The 18,314-nt window shown below is 51.5% G+C and overlaps 1 protein-coding gene across 1 annotated transcript; it reads left to right on the top strand.

The window, feature by feature from the left end:
- The first annotated feature begins 748 nt into the window (after positions 1 to 748).
- On the top strand, positions 749 to 17,372 carry LOC115338431 (IgGFc-binding protein-like). The gene is made up of 14 exons (XM_030007000.1): positions 749 to 932; positions 1,730 to 1,783; positions 4,732 to 5,955; positions 6,050 to 6,372; positions 6,626 to 7,193; positions 8,321 to 8,922; positions 9,390 to 9,957; positions 10,656 to 11,242; positions 11,941 to 12,508; positions 13,216 to 13,415; positions 13,951 to 14,092; positions 14,664 to 14,995; positions 15,631 to 16,204; positions 17,020 to 17,372. Exons 2-14 carry the CDS (start codon positions 1,732 to 1,734, stop codon positions 17,226 to 17,228), a joined length of 5,949 nt encoding a protein of 1,982 aa, XP_029862860.1. The 5' UTR covers positions 749 to 932; positions 1,730 to 1,731; the 3' UTR covers positions 17,229 to 17,372.
- The last annotated feature ends 942 nt before the right edge of the window (positions 17,373 to 18,314 follow it).

Genomic DNA, 18,314 nt, shown 5'->3' with positions numbered 1-18,314 from the left:
TGTGTCCTGTGGGTCCTGCACCCATTGCAACATCTCGTATGGATCCTGCACCCGTTGCAATGTCCCCTGTGGGTCCTGCACCCGTTGCAACGTCCTCTGTGGGTCCTGCACCCATTGCAATGTCCCCTGTGGGTCCTGCACCCATCGCAATGTGTCCTGTGGGTCCTGCACCCATTGCAATGTCTCCTGTGGGTCCTGCACCCATTGCAACATCTGGTATGGATCCTGCACCCGTTGCAATGTCCCCTGTGGGTCCTGCACCCGTTGCAACGTCCTCTGTGGGTCCTGCACCCATTGCAATGTCCCCTGTGGGTCCTGCACCCATCGCAATGTGTCCTGTGGGTCCTGCACCCATTGCAATGTCTCCTGTGGGTCCTGCACCCATTGCAACATCTGGTATGGATCCTGCACCCGTCGCAATGTGTCCTGTGGGTCCTGCACCCATTCCAACATCTCGTATGGGTCCTGCACCCGTCGCAATGTCCCCTGTGGGTCCTGCACCCATCGCAACGTCCTCAGCAGCCTTTTTGCAAAGGAAACGTCGCAGGCGAAGGAAACCAGCTGCACGTTTTCAAGTCCTGGCTCCCCGAATTGCACCAGAATCTCCGATTCCCAGGAACTCCGGGGCAGTTTCATAACCTGACCTCCTCGGGTCGTGCCAAGACTCGGCAGCCCCGACCCCATCCCCTGCCACGAGATTCTGCCGAATCAGCTGAAATCAGCCCAAATCAGCCCTTTTCGGAGCCAATTCCTTCTCCTGCTGCTCTCAGGGGGAGCTCTGCGAGGAGATTCTCAGGAAAACGCAGATAAGCCCCGTCTGGTTATAAAAAGGGAGAGTTTGGGACCAACCCTGCAGTTTTTTTTCTTCATCCATCCTCACGTGTCCATGGGCTTCGAGGAGAGGAACGAGAGACGCTGATCGGAGCCTGCCGGTAAGCGATGTGGGGTTGGGAAGGGTTTTCCTTTCCTTTTTTTTTTTTTTTTTTTTTTTTCCTTGCATTTTGCCTCGTCCTTTCGGGCGTGAGCCCAGGTATGTCCCATCTGAGCAAAACAAGTTGCCAGTGATGCCTTCACCCACCTAGCAGGAGTCCCAGGTGGGTTAAATTGACTATAAAATTATTTAAAAAAGGGTTTTTTTTTTTTTTCTCCCTCCCAAGCCCGGAGAGAGATGGTTTGGATGAAACCCGTGTCGTAAATCCCCATTGGGTGCAACAAATTGAGTGGGAACCCCAACGGATGTTGAGCGACGGTTGGGGATCGGCAGCTCTGAGAACGTCCGGAAAGTGGATAGAAGGGTTGTCCATGCTATTTGGCCGCTTTTTGACCCAAATTTTGGTGATTTTTTTTTTTGGGGGGGGCAGATTTCGTCCTCGGGAAGTTTTGTGGAAGGTTACTGGGAGGGTTTGATGGGAAGGATGGGGTCTTTGAGGTGGCATCAGGAAGGGGGTTGGGGGATTTTTGGGTTGGCAAGGGGACAATTGGGGTGTCGTTGGGTTGGGGGGGGGCGTCAAGCAGGATTCGACCCCAAGCGAGTTGCGAGAGGTTTCCATCGGGTGGAAAAAGTCTTTTTGGACCAATTTTGGGTCAAGTAGGGAACTCTGGAGATGCCAGGCTCCCCTTTGGGCTCCTCGTCCCTGCGTGGCTTTTTTTTTTCCACCCACCCCTCCTCAAAAAAAAAAAGTACATTTTCATTTTTGGGGTGGTTTTGTTTGGTTTTTTTTTTTTCCAGCGATGGCGATGGGCAGGATGTGGCGGCTCCCAGCTTGGCTGGCTCTCTTCTGTGGTGAGCAACAACCCAACCCTGTTCCCCTCAAAAAAAAAAAAAAAACAACCCACAACCCACAAAAAAACCTTAATTTCCTGGGTTTGGGGGGTATTTTAGGCCTTTCTACTGCAGGTTTCTGCAGCAAAAAGTCTTTATTCCCTTTTTTATGGGGAGGGTCAGAAAATTTCCCTTATTCCCTCATTTTCCCCCAGCAGAAAGATTTTATTACCTCTTTGCCTCTTCACCAAAAATCTCTCATCCCCTGTTTTTGGTTTTTTTTTTTTTTTTCCCCCACAAAGAAATCCTTATCACCGGCCTTTTTTTTTTTTTTATTAGCAAAGAGCCCTTATCACCCTCTTTTTTTCTCCAAGGGGAAAAAAAAAAAAAAGGTGATAAGGGGGAAAAAAAAAAAAGCCCTTATTTCCTCAATTTTTAAAGGAAAAAAACATTTGTTCTCTGTTTGGGGGGTTTTTTTTTTGAAGTTAAAAAAAAATTAATACCTGTTTGGGTGTTTTTTTTCCAGAAAAAAAAATGCCTTAGGCACTCAGGCTTTCTTTTAGAGGGGGAAAAAGCCCTTATCACCTCTCTCTTTTTTTTTCTTTAGGAAAAAGCTCTTTTATTTGTTCTTATCTTAAGAAAAAAGACGTTATTGACCTGGTTTTCGTTTGTTTTGGTTTTTTTTTTTTTTTTCCCCCCCTCGGGGAAAAAAAAGCCCTTATCTGATTTGGGCTTTTTGGCCACAAAAATGTCTTTATTCCCTGTTTCTTTCAGAAAAAAAAGCCCTTACTCCCTCTCCCCCCACCCAAAATCATTATTACCTGTTTTCTTTCACCCAAATGCTCCTATTAGCAGTTCTTTTTCACCAAAAAGCCCTTATTACCTTTTTTTTTTCCTTTTCAGGAAAAAAACCCACTTATCACAAATGCCTTACAGGAAAAAAGCCCCTTATCACCTTTTTGGGGGCAGAAAAAATCGTATTTTTTAATCAACCCCCCACTCTCACCTCTTTGTTTTTCAGCAAAAAACCCTTTTTAGCTCCTTTTCTTTCAGAAAAACCACCTGATTTATTTTTTCTTCCAGCAAAAAAGCCCTTTTTACCCATTTTTATTTCCAGCCAAACCTCATTATTCCCTGGTTTTCAACAAAGTGCCCTTATTCCCTGTTTTCTTTAAGAAAAAGAAGTGCTCAAATTAGCTGTTTTTACCAAAACAGCCCTTATTACCTTGGGTTTTTTTTCAGGAAAAAACCCTTATCACCTGCTTTTTCTTTTTTTTTTTTTTTTTAATCAAAGAGCCCTTATCACCTTTTTTCCCCAGCAGAAGCCCTGATTTCCTTTTTTTTTTTTTCACCAAAAAGTCCATGTTACCTATTTGGTTTTGAGCATAAAGTTCTTATTCCCAGGTTTGGGAATATTTTTTGGTTTAAAAAAGAAACCAACCCAATACTTCTCCCCAGTTCATGATACAAAATGCCATTATTCCCTGTTGTTTGGGTTGATTATTTTAATTATTATAAAATAAATAAGCCCATATTACCTGTTTGGTTTGTAGATTTTTTTTTTTTTCCTTAAAAAAAAGCTCTTTTTAACCTGTTTTGGGTTGTGGGTTCTTTTCAGGAAAAAGCCCTTAGTCCCTCATTTTTTTTAATAGCATTAAAAAGTCTGTAATACCTGGGGTTTGGTTTGTGGTATTAGGGTTTTTCCCCCCCCCAGGAAAAAAAAAATAAACCACCTTATTACCCGTTTTATCGGAGAAAAAAATTTTAAAAAAAGCGCCCCCATCACCTCTTCTTTTTTCACCCCCCCAAAAAATCCTAACCTGTATCTCACCAAAACCCTTTTATCTGTTTGGGGTTTTTTTTCCCATTCAGAAAAAAGCCCTTATTATCTGTATTTTTTCAGGAAAAAAAAACTTAATTTTTTTTTTTTTTTAAGGAAACAGCCACACACCTGGCTGTGTTTTTTTTTAAAAAAAAAAAAAAAAAAAAATTTAAAAGCCCTTATTACCTTCTTTTATTGGTTTTGTTTGCTTTTTTAAAGAACAAACCTTACTGCCTAGGAGTTTTTCATCAAAAAGCCCTTAAAACCTGTTTTGTTTTCACCAAAAATCCCTTATTACTAATTTTCTTTTTGGAAAAAGCCCTTATTCCCCATTCTTTTTCAGCAAAAGACTCTTATTTTTATTTCTGTCAGCAACAAAAGCCCTTACTACCTGTTTTTTAGGAATATTTACTGCAAGTTTCTGCAGCAAAAAAAAGAGGTTTATTTCCAGTGGAGTTTTTTCAGGATTTTCCACTGCAATTTCTGCATCCAAAAAAAAACCTTTTCCGCCCTTTCTTTTACCCTTGGAACTTTCTGCAGGTTTCTTCTGCAAAATGCCCTTTTTCCTGATTTTTATTTTTTGGGCCTTTCTATTGTTATTTCTGCAATAAAACACCTGTATTATATGCTTAAAAAAACCCCCCACACACGCACAAAAAAAACCCCCAAAACCCAAACCTCACGCTTTCTATCACAATTTCTGCAGCAAAACACTTTTATTCCCCATTTTTATTTTCCAAGACTTTCCAACTGTACATTTCTGCAAGGAAAAAAAATCTACCCTTATTCTCTAATTTCTAATTTTCGGAAACTTTCGTTGCAATTTCTGCAGCAAAATTTATTTCCTCGTTTCTTCAGAACTTTCTACTGTGCGTTTCTGCGGCAAAAAGAATGTTATTCCCTATTTTTTAATTTTTTTTTTTTTCAGAATGTTCTATGGCAGGTTTTTTCAGCCCAAACCCCCTCATTCCTTGTTTTTTGCAGAACTTCCTATCGCACGTTTCTAAAAAAAAAAACCCAAAGCAGCCTTATTTCTTGATTTGGGTTGGGGTTTTTTTTGCCGAAATTTCTACTATAATTTCTGCAGCCAAAAAAAAAAAAAAAAAAAAAAACCCACCCCAACCCCTATTTTCCCTTCTTTTCCCAGGTCTTTCCACCGCAACTTTCCGTGGCAAGGAATTCTTCACTGCCTTCCTGCAGAACAACGATGAAGGCATCTACCCCGACCTCCAGCTCATCTTCACGGCTTACTTCACCTCCACCAAGGTGACGGTGACGGCGCACGGTGGCACCTTCACCCACACCGTCACCCTCGGCAAAGCCGAAACGGTTTCCGTCCGCATCCCCAGGAACATGGAGATTGTCGGCACCCAGATTTCGAATAAAGTCATCTCCATTCAGTCCACCCAGGAGATCTCCGTGGTCTCTGTCAGCGCCAAAAAGCACACCGTGGGTGCCACCACCATTTTGCCCGTCGAGAAGTTGGGCGACCAATACTACCTGGTGACGCCGGAGGACACCAGGGGAGACGGCATGAAGGAGTTTGTTGTGGTGGCTGGGAAGACTTCGGCCAGAGTTTCCATCAACGTCAAAGGCCAATTTTATTACAACGAGAGGAATTACGCCCCTGGGTCCACCCTCCGCATCTTCTTGCACCCCTACCACAGCTTCCAACTGCAAAGCAGCTACGATTTGTCCGGCACCAAGATCACGTCGGACAACGCCGTCGCGGTCCTCAGCGGACACAGCTGCGTGAAGGTTCACACCGCCTGCGATTACGTGGTCGAGCAGCTTCTGCCGGTCGCCGCGTGGGGGAAAATCTACGTCGTCCCCCCCAACCCCTTGCAGAAGAACGTGGACTTCGTCTACGTCGTGGCAGCTGAGAAAGCCTCCATCACCTACAACGCGGGTACTTCGGCTGCAACCAAGGACATCGCAGCCGGGGAGGTCCAGAAGTTCAACGTTAACCAAAATTTGTTTCTTTATGTGAGTGCTTCGGCTCCAATTCAGGTGGTTTTCTTCTTCACCGGCGCCCATAATGGCTTGCTTGGGCAAGACCCCTTCCTACTCAACATCCCACCCGTCTCCGCCTACTGCACATCCTACCGGGTCAGCAGCCTGGATGACTACGAGAACCACGTGGTCCTCATCGCCCATAATGCGGACGCCAACGCCGTCACCCTCAACCAGAAGTCGGACAGTACCATCTCCTGGCAAGCGATTCCCGGCACAGACTTCTCCTGGGCCACCGTCACCATGAGCGAGCCAGGAGAAATCCAGAGCGCCGAGAACCGGTGGGCACCCTTCGGGCTCCTGGTCTTCGGCTTCCAGAATTACGCCGGTTATGGCTTCGCTGGTCTTTGCGCCGCGAGTAAGTAGGGCCAACGCGTGGTTGCGTCTTGCCGACGGCTGGGTCTTCTCCGTGGTCGCCATCCGTGGGGGGTTTTTTTTCTCTTTTTCTGCAGCTTCTGCTCCACATTCCTGTGAAGATGAGGGCTGCGAGAGAGTGGACAGGGAACCCAGGTACATCCAAGAAACTGCCTCGACCTGCTGGGCCACCGGCGATCCCCACTACCAAACCTTTGATGGGAAAGCCTTTGATTTCATGGGCACGTGCACCTACACCTTGACCAAGACCTGTGATTCGGATCCGACCCTGCCTGTCTTCAGTGTCGAGGCCAGAAACCAACAGAGGGGTAACCCAAAAGTCTCCTACATCGACTCCGTGACCATCTGTGTCTATGACATTACCATCACCGTGGTCAGGTCTGAGAATGGGATCGTGAGGGTATGCAAGAAAAATAATTATCAAATCCAAAGCAATGTTAGGGTATTTCACTGGAATAATGTATTTAACGATGATCTTAAGGGTCTTTCCCAACCTAAATGATTCTATGATTTGTCATGCATGAGTCGATGACGCTACTGCGTGGTCACCTCTTGCAAGAAGACGCCTCAAAGCTCAAAAAACTCCATGTTTTTTCCCCATGTTTGATGCTGTTTGTTTTTCACGTTTTTTGGGTTTTTTTTTTCTCCTCCAGGTGAACAACCATCGCTCCCACCTCCCCATCTCCCTCGCCCAAGGGAAACTTCACCTGCAGCAGAAGGGCAAGTCCCTGCTGATTAAAACCGACTTCAGGCTGAAGATCCTCTACAACTGGGATGACCACGTGGTGGTGAAGCTCCCCAGTACGCTCTTCGGCAAAGTGTGCGGGCTGTGCGGCAACAGCAACGGCAAAGCCTTCGACGATGCCCTCATGCCCGATGGCAACCTGGCGCAGAACCCTGTGGAGCTGGGCCAGAGCTGGAAGGTGCCCAAGAGCCATCGCTGCTGGGACAGCTGTAGCGGGGACTGCAGACGTTGCCGACGGGACGAAGAGGCAAAGTACACCGGGGAGACGTCGTGTGGGTTGCTCACCCAACGCTCGGGGCCGTTCGCGCGCTGCCACGCCACCATCAGCCCCAACGTCTACCAGAAAAACTGCATCTACGACCTCTGCATGAACGACGGGCTCCACATCAAGCTGTGCCAAGCCCTCAAAGCCTACGCGGATGACTGCCAGGAGGAGGGAATCACCGTTTCTGACTGGAGGACGCTGGCACGTTGTCGTGAGTAGCTCCTGGTTGGCAGAAAATCCTCCTCCTGGGTGGGCAGGGCGCTGCGACCTTAATTGAGGTGGGTGTGATTAAGGGGGGATGGGATGGGAATGAGGAGAAAACAGGCACAAAAGGGAAATTACATCATCGGGGAGGGGGGTTGTTTCTCCTTAGCGCTCTTGAGCTGTCAAGCAAGGTGCGGCCAGGTCATTTTGAATCAGGCTGCACAAAGCTGGGCCTGAAAGGGCTCGGGGTTCCAAGCATCGTAGATTCATGGGAAAAGGTTATTGCAGCAAGTCCAAGCAGAAAGCCCAGGAAATTCATGAAGACTCCAGAAAGTCTATGTAGAAAGTCTGTGTAGAAACTCCAGAAAGTCCAAGTCCCAAAACTCCATGCAGAAAGTCCAGAAAGTCTGTGCAGACTCCCAAAAACCTCTGCTGAAAGGCCAGAAAGTCCATTCGGAAGGTCCAGAATGTCCTTTGAGAGTCCCAAAAGTCTCTGCTGAAAGGCCAGAAAGTCGATTCGGAAGGTCCAGAATGTCCTTTGAGACTCCCAAAAGTCTCTGCTGAAAGTCCATGCGGGCTCCAGAAGCATGTCCATGCAGAAAGTGCAGGGACTCCACGGAGACTCCGTGAAATCCATGCAGAAGGTCCAGAAAGTGATGGTGACCCCCAAAAGTCCCACTAGATAGGCCAGTAAGTCCAAGTCCCAAAAGTCTCTGCAGAAAATCCATTCAGAAGGTACAGAGAGGCCATGGAGACTCCCCAAAGTCTCTGCTGAAAGTCCAGGGAGTCCATGCAGGCTTCAGAAAGTCTGTGCAGAAAGTCCAAGTCCCGAAAGTCCAAGTCCTGAAAGTCCAAGTCCTGAAAGTCCAAGTCCCAAAAGTCCAAGTCCCAAAAGTCCATGCAGAAAGTCCAGAAAGTCCATGGGGACTCCCAAAAGTCCAGGTAGATAGTCCAGGGAGTCCATGCAGACCTCAGAAGGTCCGTGCGGAAGATCCAGAAAGCCCACGACGACTCTACAAAGTACCCGTAAAACTCCAGAAAGCCCACGCAGGTTTTCTTAGCACTCAGCTGCACCTTCTTACGGCCGAGGAGCATTATCTCCACCGTGACCACGGTGTCCCGTCCCTTCGACAGCTCTCTCCTGCCCGAAGAACAGCAATTACACCGCGTGCGGCACCGCCTGCCCCGCCACCTGCAACAACGGCGCGATGCCCGCCGACTGCGCTGCCTCTGCCTGCGTGGAGACCTGCGAGTGCCAGGAGGGCTTCGTGTTTGACGCCGACGAGTGCATCCCCCAAGGCGAGTGCGGCTGCGTCTTCGAAGGTCTCCTCCACGGCCTCCATGAAGAGTTTTGGGGTGACAGCGCCTGCACCAAACGCTGCATCTGCGATGCGAAATCCCGCAGGGCCGTCTGCCGTTCGGCCAGCTGCCATGCCGAGGAAGAGTGCCGGGTGGAGGACGGCGTTCGGGGTTGCTACCCCAAGAGATACGGGACCTGCGCAGCGACCGGTGCCACCCACTACGAGAGCTTCGATGGCGGGAAGTTCATCTTCCAGGGTACGTGCATGTACCAGTTCGCTGGGTTGTGCCAGAAGAGCCAAGGTTTGGTGGACTTCCAGGTGCTGGTGCAGAACGGCCGCCAGGACAACGAACTTCTGTCCTCCGTCGCTCTCGTGATGGTCAAAGTCTACGGCAAAACCATTGTGATCAGCCAGGAACACCCCGGCAAAATCACGGTGAGTTTAGCAAATGTTTCTTTACCTAATCGCCACGTTCTTCACTTTTTGCTCCTCACCCTAACCTCCTTGTCTCATTTCTTCTCTTCCACCCTCACTCCTCTATTTTTTTGTCTGTATTGGGTAATGCTGAATATTTTTCTCCAACTATGCCGCCGAGATCCAGAGCTACCAGGTCTGTTTCCCCCACTTTAATCAAGATGAGATTTAATCACCTAAATAGAAGGATCTCCACCTGAAGCGGGAGATTGGTGCGTGATATAAGCCGTGGAGCCTCAGGCAGCGTTCACGTCTAAGCTGGTGGGCAGCTGTACGTGGCGCAGATGATTCAATCTGAAAAATCTTCGTCTACATAATTTGGGTGCTTTGGCTGGGGCCCAAATTGCAGGTGGCGTGAAAAGACAATTTGCCTTTACTGTTGGATACCAAATTTGGGTTGTTTGGGTTTTTTTTGCTTTTGTCCTCAGATCAATGACCGGTTGGTCAACCTACCATATTACCAGAGAGATAGGAAGATCTCCATCTACAGAGATGGGCAGGAAGCGGTGGTAGAGACAGACTTTGGCCTCACTGTCACCTACGACTGGCAAAGCCGAGTCACCGTGTCGGTGCCCAGCACTTACGCAAACACCCTGTGCGGCCTCTGCGGGAACTACAACGGGAAGGCGGGTGACGAGATGATGATGAAGAACGGCCAAGTGACGTCAAACCCCGACGCCTTTGGACGCAGCTGGAAGGTGACCGACGTCCCAGGTTGCGTGGAGCTGTCGAAGGTGGAATGTCCTGCCATGGCAGCGGCTCTGCGGCGCCAGGAGGTCTTGAAGTTGGGTTGTGGGATCATTCCGCAAGTGGACGGACCCTTCGTAGCTTGCCATGCTCTTGTAGATGCCAACAAATACTTCCAAAACTGCGTCCATGACTTTTGCCTCTTTCCGCACCAAGAAGGTGTGGTATGCCGGATCATCGCCCGTTATGCCGCTGCCTGCCAGGCTGCCGGCGTGATCATCGGGAAGTGGAGGACAGACGATTTCTGCAGTAAGTTGGGCTAATTGGAGGGGTTTCGGCTTCGTGAGGGGTCACGAGCATCAAAGGGAACCCCAATCCTGGGCCAAACCCATGTGGGGACGAAGCAGAGGTTGGGAATCACCTCACTCAGTGGTGCTTTATCCCACCCAAAGTCTAGGTTGGTTGCATCATCTCTGTTTACAGCCAATGCCCAGAAACCTTTCCAGGGAACAAGATGTCTCATCTGGCTACGACGGGTCGAATAATTTAGCCCCAATAAGCACCAAATCCTTCGCATTGACTAAAAACGAGAGGGAGGGCTAATTGCCTGGATTGCTTAGAGGGCAAAACACAGGAGATGCACCAAAAATATCTAAATTAGGGGACAGGGACCCGCCCCGGAAGTCGATTGGGGACCCAACGTGGGAGCGATTCTGTCGCTTGAGGGAATGTCCTTGTTTCCTCGACGATAATGGGGAGAACCAGGTGATTCAGGGGGCTAAAATCCCCACCTCCAAAGGGTTGAAATGTCTCTTATGGACACCCCTTCCCTCATCATTCCCACAATGAGGAAGAGATGAGATTTAACCATGAAGCAATTGGGTAAAACAAGTTCTACGCCTGGTGAACCTCATGACCAGGCACAACGGTGTCCCTAATTGCAGGGAAATTGCAGGACCTGGCCTGTAATTTCCTTGCTCCTAACGAATCTCCTTGTGTCGTGGCAGGTATTTCGTGTCCTGCGAACAGCCACTACGAGCTCTGCTCCCAGAGCTGCACGCAGACCTGCAGCAGCATCTACACCCCGGTGAAGTGCTCAGAGCGGTGCAGGGAGGGCTGCGTGTGCAACGACGGCTTTGTGCTCAGCGGTGACGAGTGCGTCCCCATGTCCCAGTGCGGGTGCCTCCATCAGGGCTTCTACTACAAGGCGAAGGAGACCTTCTTCCCCACCAAGCAGGAGAATTGTCAGTGCCAGGCCGGCGGCGTCGTCGACTGCCAAGAAATTCCTTGCCCGGGAGACAGCGAAGGCAAACTCATCGATGGCGTCTTCCAATGCCAACCCGCCACGCTCAGGGCCTGCGTAGCCACCGGTGACCGCAACTATCTCTCCTTCGATGGGCTGGCTTTCAACATCTCGGGCACCTGCTCCTACGTCCTCACGAAGACCTGCGGCGGCGACAGCGTCAAACCATTTGTCGTGAAAATCGAGAAGGACGGCCGGCAGAAGAGGAAGGCCTCCGGCATCCAAGCGTTGTCTGTTGAAGTCTACGGGCTCACGTTGACCTTGACACGAGGCAAGAAGGGAGATGTCATGGTAAGGCGGTACTTGGTCATCCGTCTCTTTCCGGGCCCAAACACGCTGGTGACAAAGTCTATGGGCTCATGTTGACTTTGCCACGAGGCGAGAGGGACACAGTCCCCGCCCACGCGGGGCGGTCCACCTCTTTTAGGGTACGAACGTGCCGACGTCAAAGTCTATGGGCTCGTGTTGACCTTGACACGAGGCGAGAGGGGACCCGTCACAGTTAAGTCTGTGCTTTGTGCTCCATCTCGTTTTGAGGGCCAACATTTTGGTGGCAACGTCTACGGGCTCATGTTGACCTTGGTGTGAGGCAACAAGGGACCTGTCATGGTGGATCGTGAAGCGCAGCCGTACCTCTTTTTGGTTGCAAGCATGTCGGTGTCAAAGTCTCCAGGCTCACGTTGACTCTGGCGTGAAGCAAGAGCTGCACCGTCACAGTAAGGCCATGTTTTGTGGGCCGCCTTTTTTGGGGTGTGAGCAGGGAAGCCCAAAAAATTGGTTTTCCTTGATGGAGGGAAGATCTCACCCTTATCTGCAAGACAAAGCCCTGCTCATCCCCGCTTTGCCTTCCAGTTTCAAAGGGGAGCAGTAAATTCATGAAAAGGTTGGTTGGAAGGTGTTTCCCCCGATGTTTTTTGCTCCTACCTCCGTAGTTTTCTCCTTGTAGCATCCTTGAGGCTCACTGGAGGATTTCTCTCTCTCGGTCCCAGGTGGACTCCATACTCCACCACCTCCCGGCCATCCTGAGCAAGGGACGGGTCCAGGTGCACCAACACGGGACGGGCGTCCTCCTTCAGACCGACTTCGGCCTTGTCATACGCTATGACCTCCACCGCCACGTGGCGGTCACGGTCCCGCAGAGCTACCAGGGCCACCTTTGCGGGCTGTGTGGCAACTACAACGGGCAACAGAAGGACGATTTCCGCCTCCCCGGTGGCCAACAGGCCGCCAACGCGATGGTCTTTGGTTCTGCCTGGAAAACGTCCGATGCGTCTTGCAGCGATGAGTGCCCCAAGGACAAGTGCCCCGTCTGCACAGAGGAGAGGAAGGTAGTCCTCCAGAAACCCAACTACTGCGGCATCCTCACGTTACCGAAAGGTCCCTTCGACTCCTGCCACAACCTCGTCAAGCCAGACCTATATTTCCAAGCCTGCCTCCACGATCTTTGCCTCACTGGAGGGGACACCCGTGTCCTCTGCCAGAGCATCCAGAGCTACGCCACTGCTTGCCAAGACGCCGGTGGCGTCATCGCGGCTTGGAGAAGACCGTCCTTCTGCCGTAAGCGGGGGCGTCGCGGGTGGGAAATGTCCTTCGCGGCCGGGAAGTCACATCTTTTTGGGATTAATTGAAAAATAGGCAGGGCTTTATAATTTATTTCTAAGGGACGCTGGGGTCGGGTGTCTGTGCTGAGCACCCTCGATGCATGGGGTGATGCAAATGGTGCTGTTGGGTTGGGAGCCCAGGGTGGGGAGGATGATGATGGCATGAAAATCGTTGCACCCGGGAAAAGCCAATGGAAGGGGGGTGCGTTTTCGGGAAAAGCCAATGGAAGGGGGGGGGGGTGCGTTTTCATTGACGCTGGGGATAAATGAGAAAAGCCAACGCGAGCACCAACCGGGTGTGTTCTCATCCACGGTTTGGACAAGCAGGAGAAACCAACGTAAGTGCCAACCGGGTGGATTTTCATTGGCATTTTGGGCAAGTGGGAAAAGCCAACAGAAGCACCAAACAGATGTATTTTTGTTGGTAGGGGGTGAAAAGCCAATGCACGAGCCAACGGGGGTGAACTTTCATTGACACCGGGAAAAGCCAACAAAAATTCACTTTCTTGGTGCTTGTGTTGGCTTTTCCCACTTGTCCCCAACACCAAGTGCCAACGGGTTGCATTTTCGCCAGCGTTTGGGCTCTGCCATCTCCTTGGGGTGCAACCCCCCTACTCTTCCACCCAACGTTCAATCTTGGGATGATCATCCTTCTCCTTCTAGCCCTCAGCTGCCCGGCCAACAGCAACTACTCCCTCTGCACCAACCTCTGCGTCAACAGTTGCACAGGGCTTGTGGATTCTTCCAAATGCCCCAAAACCTGTGTCGAAGGCTGCCACTGCAATAAAGGGTTCACCTTTGATGGACGTGGCTGCGTTCCCGAGGACAAATGTGGATGCTTTGTGGATGGGAAATATTATAAGGTAGTAATGTCCCGAGTTTGGGGGGGGGTTGGGGGATTTTTTTTAACATTTTCCTCCTGCCTGCGTTGCAGCACGTTGCTCCAAAGGCGACGTGCGCACGGCCCAAAGCACCTTGCAGGAAAAAAAAAAAAACACCAACCCTCAAAATCTTCCATCTGCCAAGCGATTCTGTGGTTTCACGTGAAGAAAATTGGGGCATTTCCATCTCTTTTATCACTTGGCATAAAGGTGCTAGCACAGATGTGGATGCCCAGATAGTAGCAATGCTTTCCGCACCTGAAGGCGCTAAATAATAATATATTTTTCCTTCAGAGGAGGTGGAAGAGGGCAAAGGGATTTTTTTTTTCCCTGCATTTTTTTCTTGCAACAAAAGGGATCAATTCCTCAGCAATTCTGCATTTCGCAAAGCTGCTTATTCTCGCCGGTAGACCTCAATATATCATTTTTTTCCCCCCCATCTACATATTTTTATGCATTTCTGTGTAACGCAGTTTGCTTTTCTAATCACGACGCTTTGCAACCTCTCGCCCTGCAGCCCCACGAGTCGGTCTTGAAGGATAACTGCCAGCAGCGTTGCACGTGTGTCCCTGGCAAGGGCTTGACTTGCAGCAGCCACAGCTGCACCGATGATGAAACCTGTGAAATCCGGGATGGGATCTTGGGTTGCATCAATCGAAGTAAGGAAAAATGGAGTTGCTTGAGTTAAAAAAAAAAAGGGGGGGGAGAATCTTGGAGCCGGAGAAGATCCTGGGGCTGGTCTGGATGTTTAATTTGGAGGTGCAGGCTGAGGTGCAAACCTTACAGCAAGGGGAGACGGAGGCTACAGAGCCGGTCTCCCACCCTAAGAGGGTCAGGGATGTGATGGGAGAATTTTGGAGGCGCAAAATGCTTCAGAAAAGCCACCCCTTGGCTTTGCGTTCACTCCTGTGTCCTGTTTTAACCACTCGCCTTGCTCTTGAAGGATGGGTGCAATCTTGGGTAAGGATGAACCCAATCTCGATGCTTTTTTCCATGAACAGGGCGGGGGGAAAGACAACTGAAAAGGGGAAATTTGGGTTTGGCGATGGATCGTTGTGCTCTGATTTACATCTCGGAGGTGCCAATCTCCTGCCAAAGCCCAAGGGGGAGCAGAGGACACTTGGTGGGACCTCAACACTGGTGAAGACGCTTGGTTTGCGTGGTGAGGTGGGATGTCCTCCTCACCAGGACTTCTCCCATGGTTTCTCCCATGGTTTCTTCTCCTTCCAGATCCCTGCAAAGCCCTTCGGTGCCGGCCCAAGGAGAGGTGCAAGTTGAAGGGTGGCCAAGCCAAATGTGTCCCATCCCTGGTTGCCAGCTGCTGGGCTTGGGGGGACCCCCACTACCACACCTTCGACGGGCTCGATTTCGACTTCCAAGGCACTTGCACCTACACCATAGCCGAATCCTGCGGGAACGACACCACATTGGTGCCCTTCAAGGTGGAGGGCAAGAACGACATCCGTGGTGGGGTGAAATCTATCTCCTACGTGAGCTTGGCCAACATCAAGGTCTACGGCCAACACGTCTCCATCCACCTGAGGGAAGTGGGCAAAGTCAGGGTGAGTTGGCCTAAAATTGAGGGAAAATTGGCTTTTCCCCACCTCTTTTTTCATCCATCGCTTCCCCACCTCCTTTTTTGTCCATCTCCTCCACCGCGTTCAACCCCCCCTTCCTGCTCCATCAGGGCCACCGTTATTTTTGGCTAAATCAATCAAACCGCAATGCGGATTTTTGGAATGTTGGGGTATGCCGGGAATACGCTGCCTTGCATGGGGCAACCTGTGGTGGTTTTCTACCCCTTGCGGAAGCCAAAACCACCAAAAGTGGCTGCAGTAGGTCTCCGAGAAACCTCAAAGCGGGTGGAACGCCCCCCCCCCCCCCCCCCCCCGGGAGGTTTGCGGTGGCAGCCGGCGCCTGCGAGTCGGGTGAGGCAAAAGCAAAGCCCGACGAAGGCAGCGATGTCATGAAACTGGAGGATTTTTGCTGCACCGAGCATCTCGGCAGCCCCTGATGAGGTTGGCTCCAAGTTTTGGATCTTGCCAGGAGGGCACGGACCTCGCGGTGGGTGTTTTCTCGCTGCGGCGGGTGATTGCGTGCCGCGGCGAGGTGGTTGCCCGCTGCAGCGAGGAACGGCCGCAGAAGCGATTGCGCGCCGCGGTGAACCGCGCTCACAACTGGTTCCCCCCGCCCGCAGGTGAACGGGGTGGTGACGCTGCTCCCGGTAAGCCTGGAAGACGGCAAGGTGCAGGTCTTCCAGAGCGGGCTCAGAGCCGTGCTGGAGACAGATTTTGGGCTCCGGGTAACGTACGACTGGAACTGGCATCTGCATATCGACCTCCCCAGCAGCTACTACAAACACACTTGCGGTCTCTGCGGCAATTTCAACCTCAAGCCCGAGGACGACGTCCCCGAGGGCGGCAGCGACCTCAACACCTTGGTGGCCTGGGCCGGAGGCTGGAAAGTCCTCGACGACGACGACCCGTTTTGTTGGGATTATTGCGAAGGCACCTGCCCGGTGTGCGAGGAGGAGAAAAAAGAGCTGTACGGGGGCAACCAGTACTGCGGTCTCATCAAAAAAAGCTTCCAGGGGCCCTTCAAGGCTTGTCACAACATCGTCAAGCCCCAGGAGTTCTACCGCAACTGCCTCTACGACGTGTGCATGAGCAACGGGGCGAAGAAAATCCTCTGCCAGGTGCTGGAGGCTTACGCGTCCACCTGCAAGAAGCACGGAGCCGTCGTGCATGACTGGAGGACGCCGTCGGGCTGCTGTAAGCAACGGGCTTCCTCCTCCGTCTATGTGATTTTGCAAAGAAGGGGAATATCTAGCAGGGGATGATGCATGCAAAACACTCGGTGTTATTTGCAGGGGATGATGCATGCAAAACACTCGGTGTTATTTGCACAGGGGGAATATCCAGCTCTGGGATGTTGCATGCAAAATAATCGATGCATTTGCACGGGGTAGTATCCAGCCCCGGGATGTTGCACGCAAAGTACTCGGTGCATTAACACGGTGCAATATCCAGCCCCGGAATGTTGCACGCAAAGGGCTTGATGCATTTATATGGTGCAATATCCAGGCCCGGCCACGTTGGATGCAAAATACTTGATTCATTTGCAGGGGTGAATATCCACACCTGGGTATGTGGCATGCAAAACACTCAGTGCATTCACACAAGAGGATATCCAGCCTTGAATCCATGCAAATATCCATGCAAATCACTCTGTGCATGAGCACAGGGGGATATCCAGCCCGGGCTGGTGCATGCAAGCGCTCAGCGCATTTGCTTGGTGTAAAATCTAGGCGGGATGTTGCATGCAAGGTGCTCTCCACAAAAGCACGGTGCAACTTCCATCCCCGGGATATTGCATGCAACGTGCTTAACGCATTCGTACGGTGCAATACCCGTTCCCCGGGACGATGCACGCAAAGCGCTCGGTGCATTCTCGCGGCGCAACGTCCGTCCCCGGGACGTTGCGTGCGAAGCGCTCGTCGCGTGAACTCTCTGCAATACCCGCGGGATGCTGCTGCATCGTCCCCCCCTCTAATTGCTCCATTTCCTCCCCCCCCCCCCCCCCGCAGCGTTACCCCTGCCCCAAAAACAGCCACTACGAAGCCTGTGGCAACGCCTGCCCGGCCACGTGCACCAACCAGGATGCGCCCGCCGCTTGCACCCAACCCTGCGTCGAGACCTGCGCCTGCAACGAGGGCTACGTCCTCAGCGGCGGCCAATGCGTGGCGGTGGCCAGCTGCGGCTGCACCCACGACGGTCGTTACTACCGTCCCGGTGAAGAGTTCTGGGCCGACGAGACCTGCAAATCTCGGTGCAGGTGTGACGCCGATTTGGGCATGGTGGTGTGCAAGGAAGCCGGTTGCAAGTCGGGCGAGAGGTGCGCCGTGGTGAAGGGCGTGCGGCAGTGCGTGGCCAAGAGCCGTTCCGTCTGCGTGGCCACCGGCGACCCCCATTACACCACCTTCGACGGGCGCCGCTACGATTTCATGGGCACCTGCGTCTACCGGTTGGCCGGCCTCTGCTCTGACGACCCCACCCTCGTCCCCTTCACCGTCACCGTGGAGAATAACAACCGGGGCAGCCGCGTGGTCTCCTACACCAAGGAGGTCACCTTGACGGTCTACAACATGACCCTCAGCCTCAGCCAGGCGCACCCCAAGAAGCTCAAGGTAGGGGAGAACGAGGCGCCGGCGAGTTCCAAGGTCACCGCGCGGCATCTGGGTGGGCTGCAAGGTCCTCGTATGGTGTTTAGGTGGGTCGCAAGGTCGTTGCATGACGTTGGGTTTGGTTGCAAGGTTGATGGGTGGTGTCCCGTTGGGTTGCAAACTCATTGCGTGACATTTGGATGGGTTGCAAGGTCCTTGCATGACATTTGCATGGGTTGCAGGGTCCTCGCGTGACGTTTGGTTGGGTTGCAGGCTCCTTGCGTGACATTTGGTTGGGTTGCAGGCTCCTTGCATGACATTTGGTTGGGTTGGAGGCTCCTTGCGTGACATTTGGTTGGGTTGCAGGCTCCTTGCATGACATTTGCATGGGTTGCAAGGTCCTTGAGTGACATTTGGATGAGTTGCAAGGTCCTTGCGTGGCATTTGCATGGGTTGCAAGGTCCTTGCGTGACATTTGGATGAGTTGCAAGGTCCTTGCGTGGCATTTGCATGGGTTGCAAGGTCCTTGCATGACATTTGGATGAGTTGCAAGGTCCTTGCGTGACATTTGGTTGGGTTGCAGGCTCCTTACATGACATTTGGATTGGTTGCAAGGTCCTTGCATGACATTTGGTTGGCTTGCAGGGTCCTTGTGTGACATTTGGTTGGGTTTCAAACTCATTGCATGGAGTCTGGGGGGTTTGCAAGCTTGTTGTGTG

Source organism: Aquila chrysaetos, unplaced genomic scaffold, assembly GCF_900496995.4.
Source record: "Aquila chrysaetos chrysaetos unplaced genomic scaffold, bAquChr1.4, whole genome shotgun sequence".
In the NCBI taxonomy this organism is placed as follows: Eukaryota; Metazoa; Chordata; class Aves; order Accipitriformes; family Accipitridae; genus Aquila; species Aquila chrysaetos.
The sequence above is the reverse complement of the archived record's forward strand: the minus strand, read 5'-3'. Positions and strand labels throughout refer to the sequence as shown.

What these genes read in the sequence shown, in the direction of transcription:
- LOC115338431 (XM_030007000.1), top strand. Translation starts at nt 1,732, where the DNA reads ATGGCGATGGGCAGGATGTGGCGGCTCCCAGCTTGGCTGGCTCTCTTC. An exon ending in CTGAGAATGGGATCGTGAGG is followed by an intron (nt 6,373 to 6,625) that starts GTATGCAAGAAA and finishes TTTCTCCTCCAG; the next exon opens with GTGAACAACCATCGCTCCCA. An exon ending in GGGAAGTGGGCAAAGTCAGG is followed by an intron (nt 14,996 to 15,630) that starts GTGAGTTGGCCT and finishes CCCCGCCCGCAG; the next exon opens with GTGAACGGGGTGGTGACGCT.